This window comes from Mesoplodon mirus, assembly GCF_964341445.2.
Source record: "Mesoplodon mirus genome assembly, chromosome: 7".
NCBI classification, from domain to species: Eukaryota; Metazoa; Chordata; class Mammalia; order Artiodactyla; family Ziphiidae; genus Mesoplodon; species Mesoplodon mirus.
Genome location: NC_138983.1, coordinates 23,654,992 through 23,676,629, shown reverse-complemented (window position 1 = coordinate 23,676,629; position 21,638 = coordinate 23,654,992). Strand labels below are relative to the sequence as shown.

General features: G+C 46.1%; 1 protein-coding gene across 4 annotated transcripts in view; it reads left to right on the top strand.

The window, feature by feature from the left end:
* The window catches only part of LDLRAD3 (low density lipoprotein receptor class A domain containing 3), a 256,513-nt gene that overhangs the window by 61,799 nt on the left and 173,076 nt on the right, over window positions 1-21,638 (top strand). For all 4 annotated transcript variants that reach the window (XM_082628187.1, XM_082628185.1, XM_082628186.1 and 1 more), the window contains exon 2: window positions 11,007-11,153. In XM_082628187.1, the coding sequence (XP_082484313.1) occupies window positions 11,007-11,153 (147 nt within the window). The remainder of the gene's footprint in view (window positions 1-11,006; window positions 11,154-21,638) is intronic.

Genomic DNA, 21,638 nt, shown 5'->3' with positions numbered 1-21,638 from the left:
ATATATATATATATGTATATATATAGCCCTCTATTTTATATATATGTATATATCATACCCCTCTATCCCTCAGCAACCCTGACAGGGAGGTGGGGTCACCCTGGTTTCACAAGTGGAAAATTCAAGCTCAGAGAGGGTGACTCACCTGTCTGAAGTCACACAGCTAATTACAGTGATAAGAGAATCCGGCATTTGGCGACTGTGATGGGGTGTGCCGAATCACAGCCTTGGGTGCCCCAGCTCAGCCCCCGTTTGCTCAGCCTCCTGCAGCCCCATATTGGAGGGTGGGGTGAAGAGGCAGACGGCATGGACTATTCTGAGAAAGAAAGCTTTCCTGTGACTTTTTCCCGCCCTGACATCTCAAGGGAGTTAGTAATATTTAGAAATATTTAGAAAATATCTGACCTTCTGGCTGGGCCCTGCTATTTTTGTTTTTGGAATGTCATGGCTTGGTAAGTTGGGTGGGTAAATCTCTCTTATGAGATGTGTTTATTTTTTTCCTCCACAATCCGCTTCTGCCCTGCAACTGTTGCTGCCTTTCAGAAAATGAAAAGAGTTCGTAATAAACCGAATCTCTCAGAGGGATGTCCTTGCATTTTTTTTCTCAGTGTGAACACTTGCCCCCTTTTATCTCTCCTCCTTTTATAGTTGATGGCGTTTTTGATGCTAGAACATTAGTGATAAATGGTTCCATATGTCTTTCATAGACTTTTCTCAAATATTAGCATGATATTTGTTCTTTATAACAAATTTTATTAGTGAAACATTTTTTTTTTAAAGCTGTGGTTTTCTTTTTTTTTTTTTAAGATGTTGAGGGTAGGAGTTTATTAATTAATTTATTTATTTTTGCTGTGTTGGGTCTTCGTGTCTGTGCGAGGGCTTTTCTCTAGTTGTGGCAAGCGGGGGCCACTCTTCATCGCGGTGCGCGGGCCTCTCACTATGGCAGCCTCTCTTGTTGCGGAGCGCAGGCTCCAGACGCGCAGGCTCGGTAGTTGTGGCTCACGGGCCTAGTTGCTCCGCGGCATGTGGGATCCTCCCAGACCAGGGCTCGAACCCGTGCCCCCTGCATTAGCAGGCAGATTCTCAACCACTGCGCCACCAGGGAAGCCCAGTGAAACATTTTTTAAAGGGTGGGAAAAAGTACCAAGAATAATGCAAAGAAAGCCTGTGTGCTTTCCACCCAGCTCCATTGAATTCTGATATCTTGTCATGCTTGCTTCAGGTTGGTTGAAAGAAAGAAATCTTACAGCTGAAATTCATTGGGTGCCCTCTGATCCCATTTGACAGAGAGTAACCACTATCCTGATTTTGATATTTTCTTTTCTTGCACATTTTCAAAAATGGCTTCACATCTGGATGTATCCAATAGAGTAGTATATTTTTCAAGATGAATGTAAGTGCTATTCTGCCACTTGCCTTTTTCACTCAGCATTAGGTTTCTCAGATTGATCCATGGTGATTCATGCCGCTCCAGTTCATTAAATTGCAGCCCTGCGTAGTATTCCATTGTTGTGAATGGACCCGATTTTTCATCCGTTCTCCTTTTGATGACCATTTGGTGTGTCTTGCACTTTTGTATTACAGCAGTGCCACGGTGAAGATTCTCTTGCTATTGTCTTGCGCACGCTTGTCCCCAGGGCTGGGGTATGTACCAGAAGAGGATCAGCTGGGTTAAAGCCCTGGTGCATCTTGCACCTCACCGGGAGTTGTCAAATTGCTCTTCTGAGTTGCTGCACACGTGTAGCCTGGGAGATCATGTTGTACCCTTGCCACGTGAGAATATCAGACTTCAAATTTTTGCAAGTCTGGTGGGTGTGAAAGAGAACTCCCTTGTTTCGTTAATCATTCTCTGATGACACGTGAGGTTTGAGTCCGTCTGAAGCAGCTACTTGTTTGCTCATCCATCAACATACCTGTTCATTCTTATACTCTGACCAGTTTTCTATTGGGTGGCCTATGTTTTCATATATAGTCTTGTAAGAAAATCCTGAATATGGATCTTTGTGGGTTACATATATGGCAGATACCATTTCTAGTTAGTTGCTTATCTTCTAAATTTGTTTACAGTATCTTTTGATGACTGGAAGTTTTACATTTTAATGCGGTCATATTTTATCACTCTTTATGGCCTGTGCTTTTTTTGAATCTTCTTTTTTTTTTTTTTTAATGAAACACCTGCAGTATATTTATTAACAATTAGGATGAGGAAATGGACAGCATACTGATCAAATTTGTGGTTGATGCAAAGCCGAGAGTTACAGTGAATACATCAGGTGGCAGAATTAAGATCTGAAAACCTAGCCACTGCCTGGCCCAGTAAGCCACATCCAGCCAGAACAAGTTTAATCTGGGTAAAATCAACTAAACTAAGGCTCAAAAGACCAATTGTACAAGAACAGTGGCTGAATAAGTGTGTCCAAATTTTTTTTTTTTGCTTTATAACAAATTTAATCAGTTATACATATACATATGTTCCCATATCCCCTCCCTTTTGCGTCTCCCTCCCACCCTCCCCATCCCACCCCTCCAGGCGGTCACAAAGCACCGAGCTGATCTCCCTGTGCTCTGCGGCTGCTTCCCACTAGCTATCTACCTTACGTTTGGTAGTGTATATATGTCCATGCCGCTCTTTCACTTTGTCACAGCTTACCCTTCCCCCTCCCCATATCCTCAAGTCCATTCTCTAGTAGGTCTGTGTCTTTATTCCTGTCTTACCCCTATGTTCTTCATGACATTTTTTTTTTCTTAAATTCCATATATATGTGTCAGCATACGGTATTTGTCTTTCTCTTTCTGACTTACTTCACTCTGTATGACAGGCTCTAGGTCCATCCACCTCATTACAAATAGCTTTTTGAGTCTTCTTTTAGAAATCCTTCCTTACCCTGAGCTTGTCAAAATATGCTTTGGGACCTAAATGAAGCTCATTTTACTTTTCTGGCCTTATTTCTTGGTTTGCTTTGGTGTTTTCCATACTTGCTTTGGGTGTATCTGTGCAGAGCAGAGTATAGTCTGCAGAACCGTTTCCAGTGACTGTAGGAATGGTTGCAGCCATCCTGGGGCAGATGAGGCTGGGCTGAACTTGGGGTCAGAGCTGAATCCCCCTCTTCTTGACCCTTTGGCTGTTTCTGAGAGGTGCTGAAGTGCAGAGTTGATTGGTCCTCTCTGAAGCCTGGCTTATCTGCAAGCCTCATAAATTGGTTATAAAGTTGTCCCCTCTCTCGTCTTTCAGTTTATCTTCACCGCCTGATTCTTACTTCCTGCTGCTGCTGTCGATTGAAGCTGAAATGACAGAAGGCACATGGGGCCAAGTTCTCACCCTGGCCTGCCATGCGGGTCACCCTTGGTGAAGACACGGCACGTGTTAAAAGAGAACGCCTGTAAAAAGTTCATCCAGAAAAGTTCTTTGCTTCTCTTCCTTCCCTCCTAGGAGCTCAGGAGTGTTTTACAGAACTGATCTCATTTGTTCATTGTCTTTTGCACAGAAGTACAAATAGGTTCAGGTAGGCTTTGGGTAAATTCACAGAACCTGAGCATGTCAGAACCGGAAGGGTCCTTAGGAGCTATCACTCACGCAGTCAACAAGCATTTCCTGAGTGTCTGCTCGGTGCCTGGCACTTGCGGGGACACAGGGCAGCAGAGGCCCCTGCTTTTGTGGTGGGGGAGCAGCCACTGAACCACAGGGGTCATTTCAGAGTGTGGTAGGTGTGATGGCGCAGAGAGGAAGGCCTTTTGGGTTGGGCGCCTCTGCTATTTTGTTATTTTAGGCAGACCTAACATCTTCTCACTTAGGAGTCTGCAAACTGTGGCCCAGGGGCCAAAGCCAGCCCGCCAGAGCCCCTGAGCTAAGAATGGTTTCTACATTTTTTAAATGGTTGAAAAAAAATTAAACATTTGCAATAGATTTTGATGATAGGGGACACTAACTTTGAATGTCAACCACCTGCCCCCTTCCCCGAAAAAAAATTCTGTTCTTTTCATTAGTAGACCTGTGCTACAGAAAATTGTTCTCAATTATGATGGTCATATTTTGAATTTCATCAATAAAAATGGTGTGGAATATTGTTTTCTCTCCTTTTATGTAAGTACTGGTATAATATCTTTAATTTGGCCTCCTGTCCTGCACAGCCTAGAATATTGACTATCTGGCCGAAAACGTTGGCAGACCCCTGTTCTAGCTGTGTGACATCTTCAGTCTCAGTTTTCTGGTCTGCAAAATGGGTGTGGTGCCTATTTCAGAGGGCTATTGTGAAGGCAGAGAAAGGGAACGGATGTTAAACTCCTACCAGGTATTAGGACCTTCAGTAGATGTTAGATTTTCCCTAGTGAGAAGTCAATAATCAACTTCTTAAGGGCTGTTAAAGGGAATGTAGGAGAGTTGGGGACCAGGGTGGGGTGGGGCTCAGAGCTCACCTTTGAGAATCAGTGTCCTGAGGAGCAGCATCCCCCAGCGTTGCTGTCCAGCCCCTGAGCTGTGGACCTTGGACCTTGCAAGGGTTGCATCCCGACAGCTCTGCAAATCCCCATGATGTTAATGCCGCTTGGACATAATTTTCCTAATGAAGCATAACTAAAAAATGTAAGTAACAGCTTTGAGCCCTTAATGAGGCTATAAATACAGTACGAAAATAATTTATAGAGCTATTTCCTGGTGAAGAGCTGTCCTTTTTCTAGACCTCTTTGCTTTCCCTTTGCTTGCCTCATTAATACTAGCCATTGGCTTTCTTTGCTAACTCATTTTATTTATTTATTTATTTATCTTTTATTTTTTTTGCGGTACGCGGGCCTCTCACTGTTGTGGCCTCTCCCGTTACGGGGCACAGGCTCCAGACGCGCAGGCTCAGCGGCCATGGCTCACGGGCCCAGTCGCTCCGCGACATGTGGAATCTTCCCGGACCGGGGCACGAACCCGTGTCCCCTATATCGGCAGGCGGACTCTCAACCACTGCGCCACCAGGGAAGCCCGCTAACTCATTTAAAGAAGGACACAAAGCATTTGTCATTTTGTAGTGGCTGCTGCTGTGCATTGCACGGGAGAGGCAAAGGGGAAGCCGTGTGAGATGCAGATGTGGGTCGGACAGCTAGGCTCACTCACTGTCCAGGTGACTCACTCCATCCATAAACTGTTCCTTCAGGAAAGTTACACGCGATCTTCAGGGTCAGTGTAAATATAATACACTGTATGTATAAATATGAAATCTGTGGGTGCCAAGGGTCAGCATTCCTGGGCTGAATCCATGAGTCATTTTATAACTTCTCACCTTTGTCCCTGGGCTGTGTATCTTCCTTGCAGGTGGGTACACAGAGACCGGGGCTCCTGGAATGAGCTAACAGGGCGGGCAGGGCACTGTGCAGAGTCTCGACAGAGCTGGAGACCTGGCTCAGCTTACGTGCTTGGAGACAGAGGCCCATCCTCACTCCAGGCTCAGATATCCACGCGTGACTGCTCCCTCCCTGGTGACAGCCAGGATGCTCCCTGTGGCTGAGGTCTAGTGGGAAGCAGCTGGTTTGATGAGAACCAAATGGCTCTGGGAGGTGCTCAGGACAGGTGTCTGCGGTTCCACCCAACACCGATGCCACCACGAGGAGCAGTCTGGAGTCGAAGGGACCTTCGGGGATATTTCCAGGATAGTTTAGAAACGAATCACGACAGACCCGCCCACTCGGTGCTTTCATGTGCCCATGCATGGACTGTACGTGTGTGTTTGAAGGAGCGAGTCAAAGGGAAGACGGATGGTTGTCTTCAGTGGCTTCAAAACATTATGTTTGTTGGCATCATGTTCCAGGCAGTGGGAAGAGGTGTGTTAATTCTCCAGGGAGGTTTAGGGAAGATCTAGTTGAGATCTTCAAATTGGAACACTAAGCTGTATGTGTGTCTGTACCTATATGTGTCTGTGTCTTGCTTTGCTGTTCATCGAGCCTGCCGACAAGATGATCAGGAAGCAAAAGATAAAAACGAAGGTGACTGGGCAGAAATCTGAAAGCAGGGCCTGTTGATAGTTTGCAGGTGCCAAGTCTGTCTCGTGTTGCGATAAGGCGTGACCTTAGCGGGAGGAGGTCAGCAGAGGGAGAGAAGAGCATGTGGAGGGCCCCAGCTGGTGGAAGAGGATTCCCATTTCTCAGCTGGAAAAGTCAGCATTGCTCACTGCATGTTCCAGAAGGAGAAGAATGCAGCAGCTGTCTTGAGTTTTTGCAGTGCCCCCTCATCAAGTAGAAATTTGTGGGTGCCAGAAATTTTGGAAGAAGCCGCAGCAGCAGGTTCTTTGCTTTTGCCCAATGGGGGAGGACTTGGATTTTTTTTTTTCAGTCTTGGTGCAGATGGCATAGTTATTTTAAGTAAGTGATGTGCTGCTGCAGTGAAAATGGGCAACTCTTTTTCAGTTTTCAGCCTAATGAAAAAAGAAAAAGGAGAAGGAGAAACCCCAGCTAGCCAACTTGGTGCTAATGCTTGTCTTTTTTGGATTCTAAATGTGTCCCAAGACACTGAGATGGGATAAATATTGCAGCTACTAGAAAGTCCTGCTGTCCGGCTGAAAAGATTTCTAAGCTGTTTTAAAGCAGACGGGGTAGTAACTTACTTGCACAAATCCAGGTGCCCCTGTGTCCCTTATTTTTAACTATATATGTAAGATCCCACTCACCTTCCGGGGGATGACGCAGGGGGTAGATGGAACTTTCCAAGGAAGAGTGTGAGGGATGGGGGATAAATCAGTAACTGAACACTTGGTTTTCTTCTGAGAATGACCACAGATATTTACTGAGAACCTGCTGAGTGCAGGATGCCCAGGATGGAGAACAAAACGAAGCAATGCCTTTCGGCCTCTGGGGTCATGCAATCTGGTGGGGAGAGAGTACAGATTCATTGGTGAGCACAGTTGGGATGAAGGAAAACACCAGACACGACCAGAGCAGAAAACAGGGATCAGCTTTAGATTGGGTGAAGGAATCAGTGAAGGAATCTCAGAGTCAGTGATGTAAAGCTGAGGTCGGAGGACAAATGAGATTAACCAGATGTACCAGTTTGCTGGAGCTGCCGTGACGAGGTACCACAGAGTGAGTGACTTCAACAATAGAAATTAATTTCCTCGTGATTCTGGAGGCTAGAAGTCTGAGGTCAAAGTGTGCAGGGTTGGTTTCCTTCGAGGCCTGTCTCCTTGGCTTGTAGATTGCTGCCATCTCCTTGAGTCTTCACGTGATCTTCCCTGTGTGTGTCTCTGTCCTAACCTCTTTTTATAAGGACACCAATCAGGTTGGATTAGGGCCCATGCTAATGGCCTCATTTTAATTTAATCAACACTTTAAAGGCCCTAGCTCCCAATATAGTCACATGCTGAGGTACAGGGGTTAGGACCCCAACATATGAATTTTGGGGGGATACAATTCAGCCCATAACACCAGGTGGAATGTGCATGGAAGAATTGGGGTGAGTGAACACTGTGTGCGGAGGACCACTGCAGGGCGGACATTGGTGTTGGAAGAAATGGTTGGAATGAGGTTGTAGAGGTAGGCGGGGCCTGATCCTGCCTGGCTTTGTAAACCATGGCAACAGTTTTAGATTTATTATAGGGGCGCTGAGGAGCCATCAGCAGCATTTAAAATCTCCCTCTGCTATGAGGAGAAGAAACTGGTGGGAGTGAGAAGTGAAAGGGGGAAGGCTGGTTTAAGCCAGGATTTCTCAAGTCAGCACTCTTGACATTTCGGGCTGGGTGGTTCTGTGTTGTGAGGGTCTGCCCCGTGCATCGCAGGTGTGCATTCCTGGCCTCTACTCAGTAGAGGCCACAACCGAAAATGTCTCCAGACACTGCCATATGTCCTCTGGGGGCCAAAATTGTCCCCCGTTAAGAACCACTGGTTTAAAGAGGGCATGAGGTCTCAGTGGCTTTGATTGGATGGTGTCAGTTTAGTGAGGCACCTTGGATGGGTTTGAGGAAGATCTTTTTTTTTTTTTTTTTTTGCGGTACGCGGGCCTCTCACTGTTGTGGCCTCTCCCGTTGCGGAGCACAGGCTCCAGACGCACAGGCTCAGCGGCCATGGCTCACGGGCCCAGCCGCTCCGCGGCATGTGGGATCCTTCCGGACCGGGGCACGAACCCATGTCCCCTGCATCGGCAGGCGGACTCTCAACCACTGCGCCACCAGGGAAGCCCGAGGAAGATTTTTGAAGACAGAGTCGACATGATTTAACCTCTCTTTGCCTTGGTTTCTCCTCATACTTTCGAGTCTGCTGATACCGTCACTTCCCTAAAGCACAAGGCCCTGCGCCCCCTGCGTGGGTGATGGACGTGCACAGACTGCCCCTCCGAGTTATCATTCACCCGGCCCTGGGGATCCGAGGCCCTGCCGGTAGGGCACTGGGAGCCCCGTGGCTGCAGGACCACTTGTGTCCAGCCCACGTGGTGTTTAGTCTCGGGATCGCACCCTCTCATTTATCAAGTCCCCGTGCCGCCAGCCTCTTGACTCCCAGAGCAAGCACTTTGCGATCTCATCTGGACAGTTTTCTTGCCCCGGAAATCCGTTTATCAGAACAAGATTTCACAGTTTCGGCGACTCTTCCAGGGGGCTTGCCTTCGAGGAGCTAGTTCTGCACAAGCAAGTGTAGGTGATCTCCGAACACATCAGACTGACAGTTACGTTCTGGAGCCCTGAAGAGTTCCCTGCTGGCGGGGGAGAGCCCAGAGCAGTTGTTAGGAAACAGCTGGAACGTGTAGATTTTCAGTGTTCTGTATTGTGTGTCTGGCTGAGATCCAGCTCCAGGCTGTCCTTCTAGACGCCTCTGCTACGAGACCCACTGTGGCATCTTGCACCTCTGCCCGGAGGTGGGGAATTGGCTTCACGACCATCTCAGGGTTGGTGGTGGCTTCCTCAAGTCGAGTCTTGAGAGGGATTCTGATATCGACAGTGGGCTCAGTGGACAGAGTCCTGTGATTAGTGATATCTGACCTTGGTGTAGAATTGGGGAAATAGGGGCACAGTCTTTTCGCAGTTCCTTACTATCAGAGCTCTGTGTTTTTTTATTCCATACCCATCGTGGCCTGCGCTGAGCCTTCCTGCCCTGGTCTTTGCCATCTTTCTGTAGACGTGAGGGGTCCTTACGTTTCATCTCTTTGTCTATCAACGTCCACTGCAAATGCCACCTCTTTCCTGTGACCTTTCTTTAATGCCTTGAATTCTGACTTTCTCTTAAGAGCACTGGGGAGCCATTCAGTGGCTTTTTAGAGTCAAGAAGTGTCATGATCGACCTGCTCTTTAGAAAGGTCCCTCTGAGACAGACTTGAGGGGAGGCTGGGGTCACTTGTGGCAGTGGTCCTGGTAAGAGATGGTGGTGATTTGGGCTGCAGTCATGGCTGTGGCAGTGGAGACTAGCATGCAGGACTTGGTGATTGGCCATCGTAGGGGCTGATTGAGTGAGGAGGGTCAAGGAAGATTTTTAGGAACCCAGTGCAGGTTTTTAGGGCAGGATGAGGCCCCTCACTGTAGCTGCTCTTCTAGAATTCTTCAGTGAATTACACAAGCTCATTTTCAGTAGGGTGTTCATGTACAATATTAATTCAGTGCAGTGGGGCAGATGGTCTATAAGGAATATCCGTGGCACCTGGGCTGATGTGGTACCGCTTGCCTCTGGCTCTGTCTTTTCCAATTTTTTGCCCACTTGTTCCAGCTGTAAAATGTTTTTAGTGCAACCCCAGTAGAACCCTAGGCACACAACAGGGTGACTGCCCATTTCTCCTCGGGGAAGACTTCAGAGGCAGAGTAACACAGAAGTTGTATGCTAATGGGTGTGTCGGGATTTCCAGGAGACCCCATGAGTTGAAGGGCATTCCAGGTAAAAATTACAGCACATGTAAAGGATAGTGGCATGCAAGAAGGTGTGATGTCAGGGGTCTGGCATGAGATGCTTCTCTTGGCAAAGCTTGTGGAAGAGCATCATGGGCCCTGCCCTCCTCCTGCTGCCCCCAGGCAGGTCTGGACATCCCTCTTAGTACAGGGCACTAAAATTGTTAGTATACCCTTGTGCCTTTCCAGCCCGGAGGGAGGAGCCCTAGCTTTCATCTCTGCATCTTTAACACTTAGCAGAAGTGTCTGGTCATAAATGTTCAATAAATGCTTATTGAAAACTCACGAGGGAGCCCTGGAGGGACCGGTCTTTTATTTCTCCTTTTCCTCTAAGACTGTTTTATTTCCTGATGGCTCCTGATCTCCCAGACATTGATCACAGTAGCTCAGACGGATCAGATTGATCCAATTCTGGCTCCCTTGACAATCTGCCCCCGGGGTCCACTGGTGGATGAATTTAGCTCTCCTTGGCCTTCCCTGTTTGCTTTCCAGCCTAAGAGTTTGCACTTTTGGGTGAGGGCCTTGGCATTCTGTGCCTGTGTTCAGTGGAGTCGAATCTAAACCTTGGGGCTTGGTGCTAAATCTCCGGGAACTCTTGGCAAGCAGTCCAGGGACCTTGAGACTCTCTTGGGGTTAGAAGGCCTGTGTTGAAGTTTTGGTCTGGCCTTTGCTCCCCGTGTGACCCCAGGCAGGTTGGTTTTTGTGGGTGATTCCTGTTTCCTAAAGTGAAATGATGTCCCCGTATCCCTGCTGACTTGGCCGAAGTGCAAGGATTCTGTGATCATAGGGCTGCAGAGTCTGAGGTCTGGACGGAGCCTGCAGTTCCTGCCGCTGGGTACTGGGAGTCCTGCGCTCCCTCTGTCTTGGCATCTTTTTAGCCACTGCTGATGGCCAGAAAAGAACGTTTGGGTTTTACTACCAGGCTTTTTGACAGAGAAAGAAGAAAAGTCCGTGAACCCCTGTTGTGTGCTCAGCACCAGCGAAGGGCTTTACCTGGGTCTGTCCATTCAGTCCTCCCAGAATCCCTGGGGGTGGAGCAGATTATGGGTCCCTTTCACAGATGAGAAAACTGAGTCCCAGAGAGGCAATCCGTGTCGAAGAAGAGTTGTGCAGTCCCGGGTCCTTGCCGCCTTGGCGGCGCCGTCTGACCTCCCTGTCCCCTCTCTCCCACAGAGAGCCAGCTGCTTCCCGGGAACAACTTCACCAACGAGTGCAACATTCCAGGCAACTTCATGTGCAGCAACGGGCGGTGCATCCCCGGCGCCTGGCAGTGCGATGGGCTGCCCGACTGCTTCGACAAGAGTGACGAGAAGGAGTGCCGTGAGTAGCCTGGCCCTTTGCTGGGGCAGGAGGAGGGTGGCGGCAGTCCTGGGGCATCAGCGAGGAGGTCTGGATCTGACTCAGCCCGGCACACTCTGCGTGCTGCCCACGGCGGGGCCAGGGCCTCTGGGGGCAGGGCTGTCCTGCCCTCTCCACCTGTAGCTCTGTTTCAGAGCAGCGTGGTCTGTGCAGAAACAGGGGTCTTGGTGGGGTGGGAGCCACAGAGGACCTGCCCACCAGGCTCGACTCCCCCTCCCCCGGGAGACTCTCCCTGCCTTCACTTTACACGCGACGATGCTGAGACTCCCAGAGGTTATGTAGCTTCAGTATCTCTAACCAGCAAGCAGCAGACCTGGATTTGAACCCAGGGCTGCCTGACCCCAAGGTCCAGGCTGGTAACTATCTTGCACATCTTCTACATTGTGCAGTATTCTTGAGGATGAAATAAGCTGTAGCATCACGTCAAGTATCTAGCATGGAGTTGGTACTGACTTTGTAGTAATCTGCTTCCAAATGCCCTTTTCTTTGCCAACACCTGGACATCATCTTCAGATGGGCACCACCAGGACCGGGATTCTTTCTGATCCTCCCCACCCCCTCCTTCTTCAGCCTCTTTCCTGTTTTGTACCCAAAATCTGCGTGAGATGTGAGTCAGTGGTAATCTGTGAGAAAGGAGGTACCAGGGATGTGAGTTGAGGGGCCTCCAAGAAGTGGAACGATCATCCTCCCTGCCCTGTAGAGGGGTGTTTCTCTTCTTTGCCAGAGTTTGGTGCTGCAGAGGGAGCTGGGCCACGGCACGCTGGCCGGCAGGATGTACACCAGGAGTCCTGGGCCCAGGGTTGTCCGGTGCCTGGGGACCACACAGCTGGACAATGGTTCTTGGCTTTTTCCTGGGCTTTGGGCACCAGGCCACAGGGCCTCTCGCACAGGAGAACTATGTGTTCTGGCTCTGAATCTGCTGTCTTTTTGGGAGCCAGCTGAGGAAATGAGGAGAAGATGATAATTTGAACTTTTCACATAGCTGTTACCGGGATTTGAGGCTCAGCTTGTTGACGCGCAGGAAGGAGCTCTGGGTTTGGGGCCCCCTCTGGAGCCAGGCCCCCTCTTCCTCGTGATGTACTCCCTCTGAGACTGGCCCCTCTGAGATCTGTCCAGTATCCCTGCTGCCTGCCCCCACTCTTCAGAGAAATTTTGGGAGGGGTTGGGTTGAGGGTATGTTTTTTGTGGGAAATAGTTCATTTTGTTTGTTGTTTGTGATTTCTTCTGAATAGACTATTATACATAATGCATTTTTATTTTTGCAGAATTAAAAAAGAGTATTATATCTATTGCAGCGTTTCCTGTTTCTAGCCTGGCTTCAAAATTGCTAGAAATTGAACGTTTGTAATCTGAGTTTCAGATGAGATAGTATGCGTGAACCCTGTAATCTGTCCAGTTTTGAGCATTATTAAACACTCTGAACGTGTGGAATGATCATTTTTGGAATATGGTGTGTATTTGAACTCCAGGAAATGCAGATTGTCTTTAGCTGAGCTGGGAATATTCAGAACAGGACACGTTTGTGACAGAATACAGGATCAGAAGTTGAGACCTAAGTTATATCCCCAGCTTTGTCAATTTCAACTGTGTGATATTAAAGTTCTCTGTGACAAGCTGTGTCCTGTGCCAGTCCAGTTCCATGATTTCAGAATTCATGCATAAGCGGGAAGAGTTGGTGGAAAGAGAAATTTTAAAAAGAAGAAAAGAGGGCTTCCCTGGTGGCGCAGTGGTTGAGAGTCTGCTTGCCGATGCAGGGGACACGGGTTCGTGCCCCGGTCCGGGAAGATTCCACATGCCACGGAGCGGCTGGGCCCATGAGCCATGGCCACTGAGCCTGCGCGTCCGGAGCCTGTGTAACGCAAAAAAAAAAAAAAAAAAAGAAAGAAAAGAAAAGAAAAGATAATGTGGGCAGCTGCCTGGTGCAGTTTGGTTTGGTTTGGAACAGGCTCACCTTGGCTATTCTCCGTTAATTTTTTTCTCCTCATTTCCGACCCGTCACCCCCAAGTGTAGTAGAGACTTGATTGGCATTTATTTAGTCTTTTGATCAAAACATAATTTAAAAAACCGTACACATAAACACATGCATTCAAAAAACCTTTCCTTTGTTGCCCTTCTTTTTTCCTTTGGTCTTTAAATTCTAAAAACAGAAGAACACTAGAAAGTTTAGACAATAGAGGGAAGAAAAAGAAGTCCTTTTTCTAAGACAAAGTTTCCTTGCATTTCAGATTTCTTACATATTCCCTTCCCAGTCTAGGACCTGAGGGTGTGAGCCCTGGAGAAGGACTGTGTCCAAATCCCAGCCCTCCCTTCCATCCCTCTCCCCCAGTGCTGTGTGATCTTAGGAAAGTTACCAGAATGGTCTAAAACTTAGCCATTGGAAGGATTAAAGGAGAATTAATTCCTTAACCTTCTGCTGCCTCAATTCCCTCCTCTCCAAAATGAGAATCATCAGCCTTCTAAGTGACACTGTTGGGACGTTTTAATGCATGTTAAGCACACAGCACAATGCCTGGGTATAGTCAGTGACTTGTAAACGTTAACTGTTATTGGTCAGTCCACACAAAGTATATTCATTGTCATGGGGACGCGTGATTGAATAACCTGCTTTTTCTACTTCACATTAGAGGCCCTTTGCCACATTACCATATATGTAGCAACCATAATTGTTGTTTTGTGTGGTTATCTACTGTTCCATCAAGTAGATGCACTGTAACCTAATTATTCCCCTATTGTCGGGTGTTTAAGTCTCTTTTGCTTTTTTACTTCTGCTGATCAAAATGTTTAGGGTCGACAGCAATCCCACTACTGGGCATAGACCCTGAGAAAACCGTAATTCAAAAAGAGTCATGTACCACAGTGTTCACTGCAGCTTTATTTACAATAGCCAGGAGGTGGAAGAAACCTAAGTGTCTATTGACAGATGGATAAAGATGTGGCACATATATACAATGGAATATTACTCAGCCATAAAAAGAAATGAAATTGAGCTAGTGAGGTAGATGGACCTAGAGTCTATCATACAGAGTGAAGTAAGTCAGAAAGAGAAAAACAAATACCATATGCTAACACGTATATATGGAATCTAAAAAAAAATGGTTCTGAAGAACTTAGGGGTAGGACAGGAATAAAGACACAGACGTAGAGAATGGACTTGAGGACATGGGGAGTGGGAAGGGTAAGCTGGGACGAAGTGAGAGAGTAGCTAGTGGGAAGCAGCTGCGTAGCACAGGGAGATCAGCTCAGTACTTTGTGACCACCTAGAGGGGTGGGATAGGGAGGGTGGGAGGGAGACGCAAGAGGGAGGAGATATGGGGATATATGTATATATAGCTGACTCACTTTGTTATAAAGCAGAAACTAACACACCACTGTAAAAAAATTATACTCCAATAAAGATGTTAAAATAAATAAATAAATAAATAAAATGAGAGAGTTGAACAAAACAAACAAACGAAAACAATGTTGAGGGTCGATTAAGGAACTTATCCATGCCTGGAGGGTAGAAATACAGGATGGTTTCAGCCAGAGCCAGGATGGGCTGGGCTGAGGTCTCCAGGGTGGGTACCATCTGGTCCATCCTTTCAAGGGCTCCCTGAGACTTGTCCGTTTAGAATTTGTGCCATCTCCTTCTGTGTCTTGCTCAGAAGTTACGGAGCTCTTTCACTGATTCTTTGGGACAACTTGGTACTTACAGGAAGGAGAGAGAAGGTGGCTGATGTTCTCACTTGGTAGAGGTGATTGCCTCAAAAGCCCTACGAAATAGCTTTGGCATTTAGAAAAGAATACACTTAACCAAGGAGAAGTCTTGCCCTTTCTGAAGGGTGAGAGAAGGGCCTGGAGAAGCGTGTCTTGGAGGGATACGAGGCAGAGAGCAGCTATTCTGTATCCACGGCAGAGGAAAGATTTTCGGGAGACAGGAAGAAACTTTTTTATTATAAAGGTAATAAAATGTTATATTGTGAAAATCAGGGGAACAGGGACGGAGAAAAACAGAATCCTACATAGAGTCTGTACGCTAACAGACCCACTATGAGCATCTTACAAGTTTACATTCAGGCTTTTCTCAGTTGTAATCACCATAGGTATACGATTTTATATTTTAATTTTTTTCCCAGGTAACATTTCAACATATTAACATTTTTCTATGTTTTTTCCCCATATTTCCCTATCACTTTTTTTTTTTTGCGGTACGCGGGCCTCTCACTGCTGTGGCCCCTCCCGTTGTGGAGCACAGGCTCCGGAGGTGCAGGCTCAGCGGCCATGGCTCACGGGCCCAGCCGCTCCGCGGCATGTGGGATCTTCCCGGACCGGGGCACGAACCTGTGTCCCCTGCATCAGCAGGTGGACTCTCAACCACTGCGCCACCAGGGAAGCCCTTCCCTATCACTTTTAACGCTTAAGTGGCCCATTCACTTGGTGAATAAATATAGTTTATTTACTTATTATTTGGTATTTATGTTGTTTCCAGTTTTTCACTGTTAGAAATAGTGCTCACGGTTGTGAAATGAGGGTAGATATGACTTTCCCCGTTTTGAGAAATGTTCTTCAGCTCGATTCTCAGAAATGCAATGACCAGGTTGAAGGACAGGAGCCTCTTCTGGCTCTTGCCCACTTGTTCTGCTAATGTTTTGCATCAGCTTGCTCACTGGCAACATGTGAGACGTCTGGCTTTATTTTAGTCTTGGCAGCATTGGGAAATACCTTTTTAAAAAAATCGGTTTTCTGGTTCGTTTAATAGTTGAAAACAGTTACATATTTTCATTTTCATTTTTTAAGTTATCTAAAGAGGTTGAATGTTTTCCCAACCCCCTATGTACTAGTTGTATTTCTGACCTTGTGAAATATCTATTAATGGACTAGAATAAATTTCCAATTGGGTGGAGTCATTAGATTTTCCACCTTAGAGTTTTGAGAGTAGAGGCTCATTTGGGGATAGTGTGAGTGTATTTCTGTTCTTGGTTCGTGGAATGCCCTAAGTGATCGTTTTAGCCAAATAACGTTTTGTTATAATAAAGGAATAAGGATATGTTTTAGAAAAACATACAAGTTCCATGGAAGCCCTGCTATGGCAAGAGCAATGACATGCCGTTACTTGAGCTTCCCCTGGGCTTCACTATCCAGGCACTTTACATTATAGTAACTCATGGATTGTCACGAGCCTCATGAGAAAGGGACTGTTATTATCTCCAGATGAGGAAACTGAGCCACAGAGAGATGATGCAGACCCTGTCAGCTGTCCCAGAGTGTAAGTCCTCATAACCTTCCTCCGTCAGAGACCACCGGTGGGTTCATTCAGTCCTTCTGTACATGGATCTCTGTTATTCTGCTGAACAGGATTGTACTGTATGTTATCACTACTGATCTGATATTTTAAAAAATTAAGAAACATCGAAAATGTTTTTCTGTGTACAGGCATACGTTGGAGATACCGTGGTTTCACTTCTAGACCACCGCAATAACGCGAGTCACACAAATTTTTTGGTTTCCCAGTGCATATGAAAGTTGTGTTTACACTATACTGTAGTCTATTAAGTATGCAATAGAATTATGTCTAAAAAATAATGTACGTACATTAATTAAAAAATACTTTCTTGCTTAAAAATGCTAACCATCATCTGAGCCTTCAGCAAATTGCAATCTTTTTCCTGGTGGAGGGTCTTGCCTCGGTGTTGATGGCTGCTGACTGATCATGGTGGTAGTTGCTGAAGGGTGGCATGGCTGTGGGAATTTCTTAAAATGTTACTTAAAAGTGAAGTTCGCTGCATTGATTGACTCTTTCATGAATGATTTCTCTGTGGCGGCAATGCTGTATTTGATAGCATTTTAGCCACAGAACTTCTTTTAAAAGTGGAATCAGTCCTCTCAAACCTGCTGCTGCTTCTTATCAACTAAGTTTATGTAATGTTCTAAATCCTTTGTCATCATTTCAGCAATCTTCACAGCATCTTCACCAGGTTTCTTTGCTCATCCATAAGAAGTAACTCTCCTCATCCATTACAGTTTTATCATGAGATTGCAGCAATTCAGTCATATCTTCAGGCTCCACTTCTAGTTCTGGGTCTCTTGTTGTTTCCACCACATCTGCAGTTACTTCCTCCACTGAAGTCTTGGACCCCTCAAAGTCTTCTGTGAGGGTTGGAATCAACTTCTTCCAAACTCCTGTGAATGTTGATATTTTGACCTCTTCCCATGAATCACGAACGTTCTTAATGGCATCTAGAATGGTGAGTCCTTCCAGACGTTTTTCAATTTTCTTTGCCCAGATCCATCAGAGGAATCACTACCTTTGGCAGCTATAGCCTTATGAAATGTATTTCTTAAAAAATAATATTTGAGGGCTTCCCTGGTGGCGCAGTGGTTGAGAGTCTGCCTGCCAATGCAGGGGACACGGGTTCGTGCCCTGGTCCGGGAAGATCCCGCATGCCGCAGAGCGGCTGGGCCCGTGAGCCATGGCCACTGAGCCTGCGCATCCGGAGCCTGTGCTCTGCAACGGGAGAGGCCACAACAGTGAGAGGCCTGTGTACCACAACAAAAAAAAAACAAACTTGAAAGTCAAAATTACTCCTTGATCCATGGGCTGCAGAATGGATGTGGTGTTAGCAGTCATGAAAACAGCATGAATCTCATTGTCCATCTCCATCAGAGCTCTTGGGTGACCATGTGCATTGTCAGTGAGCAGTAATATTTTGAAAGGAATCTTTATTTCTGAGCAGTAGGCCTCAAGAGGGGGTTTAAAATATTCAGTAAACCATGTTGTCAACAGATGTGCTGTCATCCTGGCTTTGTTGTTCCATATAGAGCACAGGCAGTGTAGATTTAGCATCATTCTTAAGGGCCTTAGAATTTTTAACGGTAAATGAGCATTGGCCTGAACTTAAAATCACCAGCTCTTTTAGCCTCCTAACAAGAGAGTCAGCCTGTCCTTTGAAGTTTTGAAGCCAGGCATTGACTTCTCCTCTCCAGCTATGAAAGTCCTAAATGGCGTCTTCTTCCTGTATATTGCTGTTTTGTCTACATTGAAAATTTATAGGCACCTTTATTAATTATCTGAGCTAGATCCTCAGGATAACTTGCTACAGCTTCTACACCAGCACTTGCTGCTTCACCCTGCACCTTTATGTTATAGAGATGGCTCTTTCCTTAAACCTCATGAACCAACCTCTGCTGGCTTCAAACTTTCCTCTGCAGCTTCCTCACCTCTCTCAGCCTTCACAGAATTGAAGAGTTAGGGCCTCGCTCTGGATCGGGCTTTGGCTTAAGGAAATGTTGTGGCTGGTTTGATCTTCTATCCAGACTACTCAAACTTTCTTCCTATCAGCAATAAGGCTGTTTTGCTTTCTTATCATTTGTGTGTTCACTGGAGCAGCACTTTTAATTTCCTTCAAGAACCTTTCCTTTGCTTCTACAGCTTGGCTAATTGTTCAGCACTAGAGGCCTAGCTTTTGGCCTGTCTTGGCTTTCAACGTGCCTTCCTCCCTAAGCGTAATCATCATTTCTAGTTTATTATTTAAAGTGAGAGACTTGTGACTCTTCCTTTCAATTGAACACTTAGAGGTCATTATAGGGTTATTATTTGGCCTAATTTTAATATTGTGTCTCAGGGAATAGGGAAGCCTGAGGTGAGGAGAGAGCTGGGGGAATGGCCAGTTGGTTGATGGAGCAGTCAGAACACACACATTTATCAGTTAAGTTCGCCATCTTATATGGGTGTGGTTCGTGGAGCCCCAAAACAATGACAATAGTAACAGCAAAGATCACTGATCACAGATCACCATAACAAATATAATAATAATGAAAACATTTGAAATATTGTAATAATTACCAACATGTGACACAGAGGCACAAAGTGAACAAATGCTGTTGGACAAATGGCTTGACACAGGGTTGCCACAAGCCTTCAATTTGTAAAAAACTCAGTATCTGCAAAGTGCGATCAAGTGAAATGCAGTAATACGAGGTATACCTGAAAATGATTTCTAAAGTGGCTATTAGTCCTGTGAATCTCTGAAAGAAGAGACTGTACTTTATTACTGCCCCTTGCTGGAGTAATAAAGCAGCAATCCAAATTTCTAGAACATACATGTGACCTGGAATCAAGAGCCTTAAGATCTCCTGCCACCTTTGTGTTGGATTGCAGCTGCCATCTCTCTGTGGTCTAACCAAATGGGGGAGGGATCTTGGAGGGTTGAGATCCGTGTTACAAGGTGGTTGGTTTTCTTCTTTGAAAAATTATATTGATCGCTATTTTTGAGGCATGTACAGACTTTTAAAGTCCCAGGCCCTTTGTGTGTGTGTGTGTGTGTTGGCAGGGCTGGGGATGGGGATAAATTCAAGAACCTTGTCAAATGATAAAATTTTAATGAATCTCCAAATCCAGAGACATAGAAAAATAGGTGAAAAAATGGAATTTGAATTTCCTTTGCTTTTAGTATTCCCAGCCATTTCTTGAGCATGGCTTTTAATTACACCAGTGTGATGGCAGAAATCCAGGAGATTGGGCTGAGAGGGCAAGTTTGAAATAATGGTCACCAAGGAATGGAAGGGGAGGAAAGCCCAGTCAGAAGCTCTTCCTTTCCTTTTTACGGTCTTCATCATCGGCCTCTAGGTGGCGCCACATATAATGTTTTCTTTTAAACCTGATGCTTCAGGGCAAGCAGAGATGAGGGGAAATTACTAGACCTTGAGTTATTCTCACCAAACTTTCGCAGTAATTCAGCGATTTCACCGAGGCACCTACTGCTTGGCTCACATGCAAAATGCCCCAGGAAATCAGGCAGTTTCCATGGGGTGGGTACGGCTTGCTTCTTTCTCTCTTAGGCTGCTGTGTCTTTTCCCAGAGAACGGGGTGGTGAGAGCTGACGTGTTGTGACCTGGGAAGACAGCCTGCCAATGAGCTGGGGGATGCAACTACAGTGGGATCTAATCCTCCCCTCCCGCTGCGTAAGAAGCAAAACTGGCACAACGCTATCATTATGGGTTGAATTGTGTCCCCAGCCCCCAATTTCATATGTTGAAGTCCTAACCCCAGTACCTCAGAATGTGACCTTGCCATAAAAAGGAATGAAATTTTGCCATTTGCAGCAACATGGACGGACTTGGAAGGCATTATGCTAAGTGAAATAAGTCAGAGAAAGACAAATACTGTATGATATCACTTATATGAGGAATATAAAAAATACAACAAACTAGTGAATGTAACAAAGAAGAAGCAGACTCAGAGATATGGAGAACAAACTAAAGGTTACTGTGAGTAGCGGAGAGGGGCAGTGTAAGAGTAGGGGATTAAGACGTACAAGCTATTAGGTGTAAAATAAGCTATAAGAATATACTATACAACATGGGGAATGTAGCGAATATTTTCTAATAACTATAAATGGAGTATAACCCTTAAAATTATGAATCACTGTATTGTACACCTGTAACTTTTATAATACTGTATATCAACTATACAATTAAAAACATTAAAAATTAAGATAGCATGAAAAATCAAAAAAATGTGACCTTATTTGGAGGTAAGGCCTTTATAAAGGTAATCAGGTTAAAATGAGGTCATTAGAGTGAACCATATCCAATACGCCCTTATAGGAAGGGGGAATTTGGACACTGAGATCCATCCAGGAGGAAGAGGATGGGAAGACAGAGAGAGAGGATGGCCATTTACAAGCCAAAGAGAGAGGCCAGGAACAGATCCTTCTTCAGCCCTGAGGAGGAACCAGCCCTACTGACATTATGATTTAAGACTTCTGGCCTCCGGGATCCTCCCAGACCGGGGAACGAACCCTGCATCGGCAGGCGGACCCCCAACCACTGCGCCACCAGGGAAGCCCCGACTGGTGTTCTTATAAGAAGCAGTGTGAGGGTGTGAGGGGAGAAGGCCATGTGACAACAGAGGCAGAGATGGGAGTGATGCAGCTACAAGGCAAGGAATCCCAAGAATTGACAGCTGCCCCCGGGAGCTAAAAAGAGGCAGGGAAAGAGGCTACCCTGAGTCTCAGAGGGAGCATGGCCCTGCTGACACCTTGACTGCAGTCTTCTGGCCTCCAGAAATATGAGAGAATAAATTTCTGTTGCTTAGAGCCACTCAGTTTGTGGTACTTTGTTACGGCAGCCCGAGGAGGCATCTAATACACATACTTCCAAGGGATAATTCAGTCGATTTGGGCTTTTGTGGGCTGGTCCAGCCCAGTAGGTGTGGGCTTTCTTTTATCAACCTCCCCGCGGGAGGGGTGGGTGGAGCCTGGCAAGCCATTGTTAAATGCTGAATTTCAAAAGCCTTCTGAAGACGCCGAGCTTCAGAAAACGGGGGTCTAGAGAATATCACTGTGGTTTAACACTCTGTCCATTAAATGCTTCAGAATGAAAGTTCACATTCCTTCCCAGCACTTGTGGTGTGGAAGGAATCCAAGACCTGTATGTGTTCTTTTCTGACTTAGTCATTTTGTTTG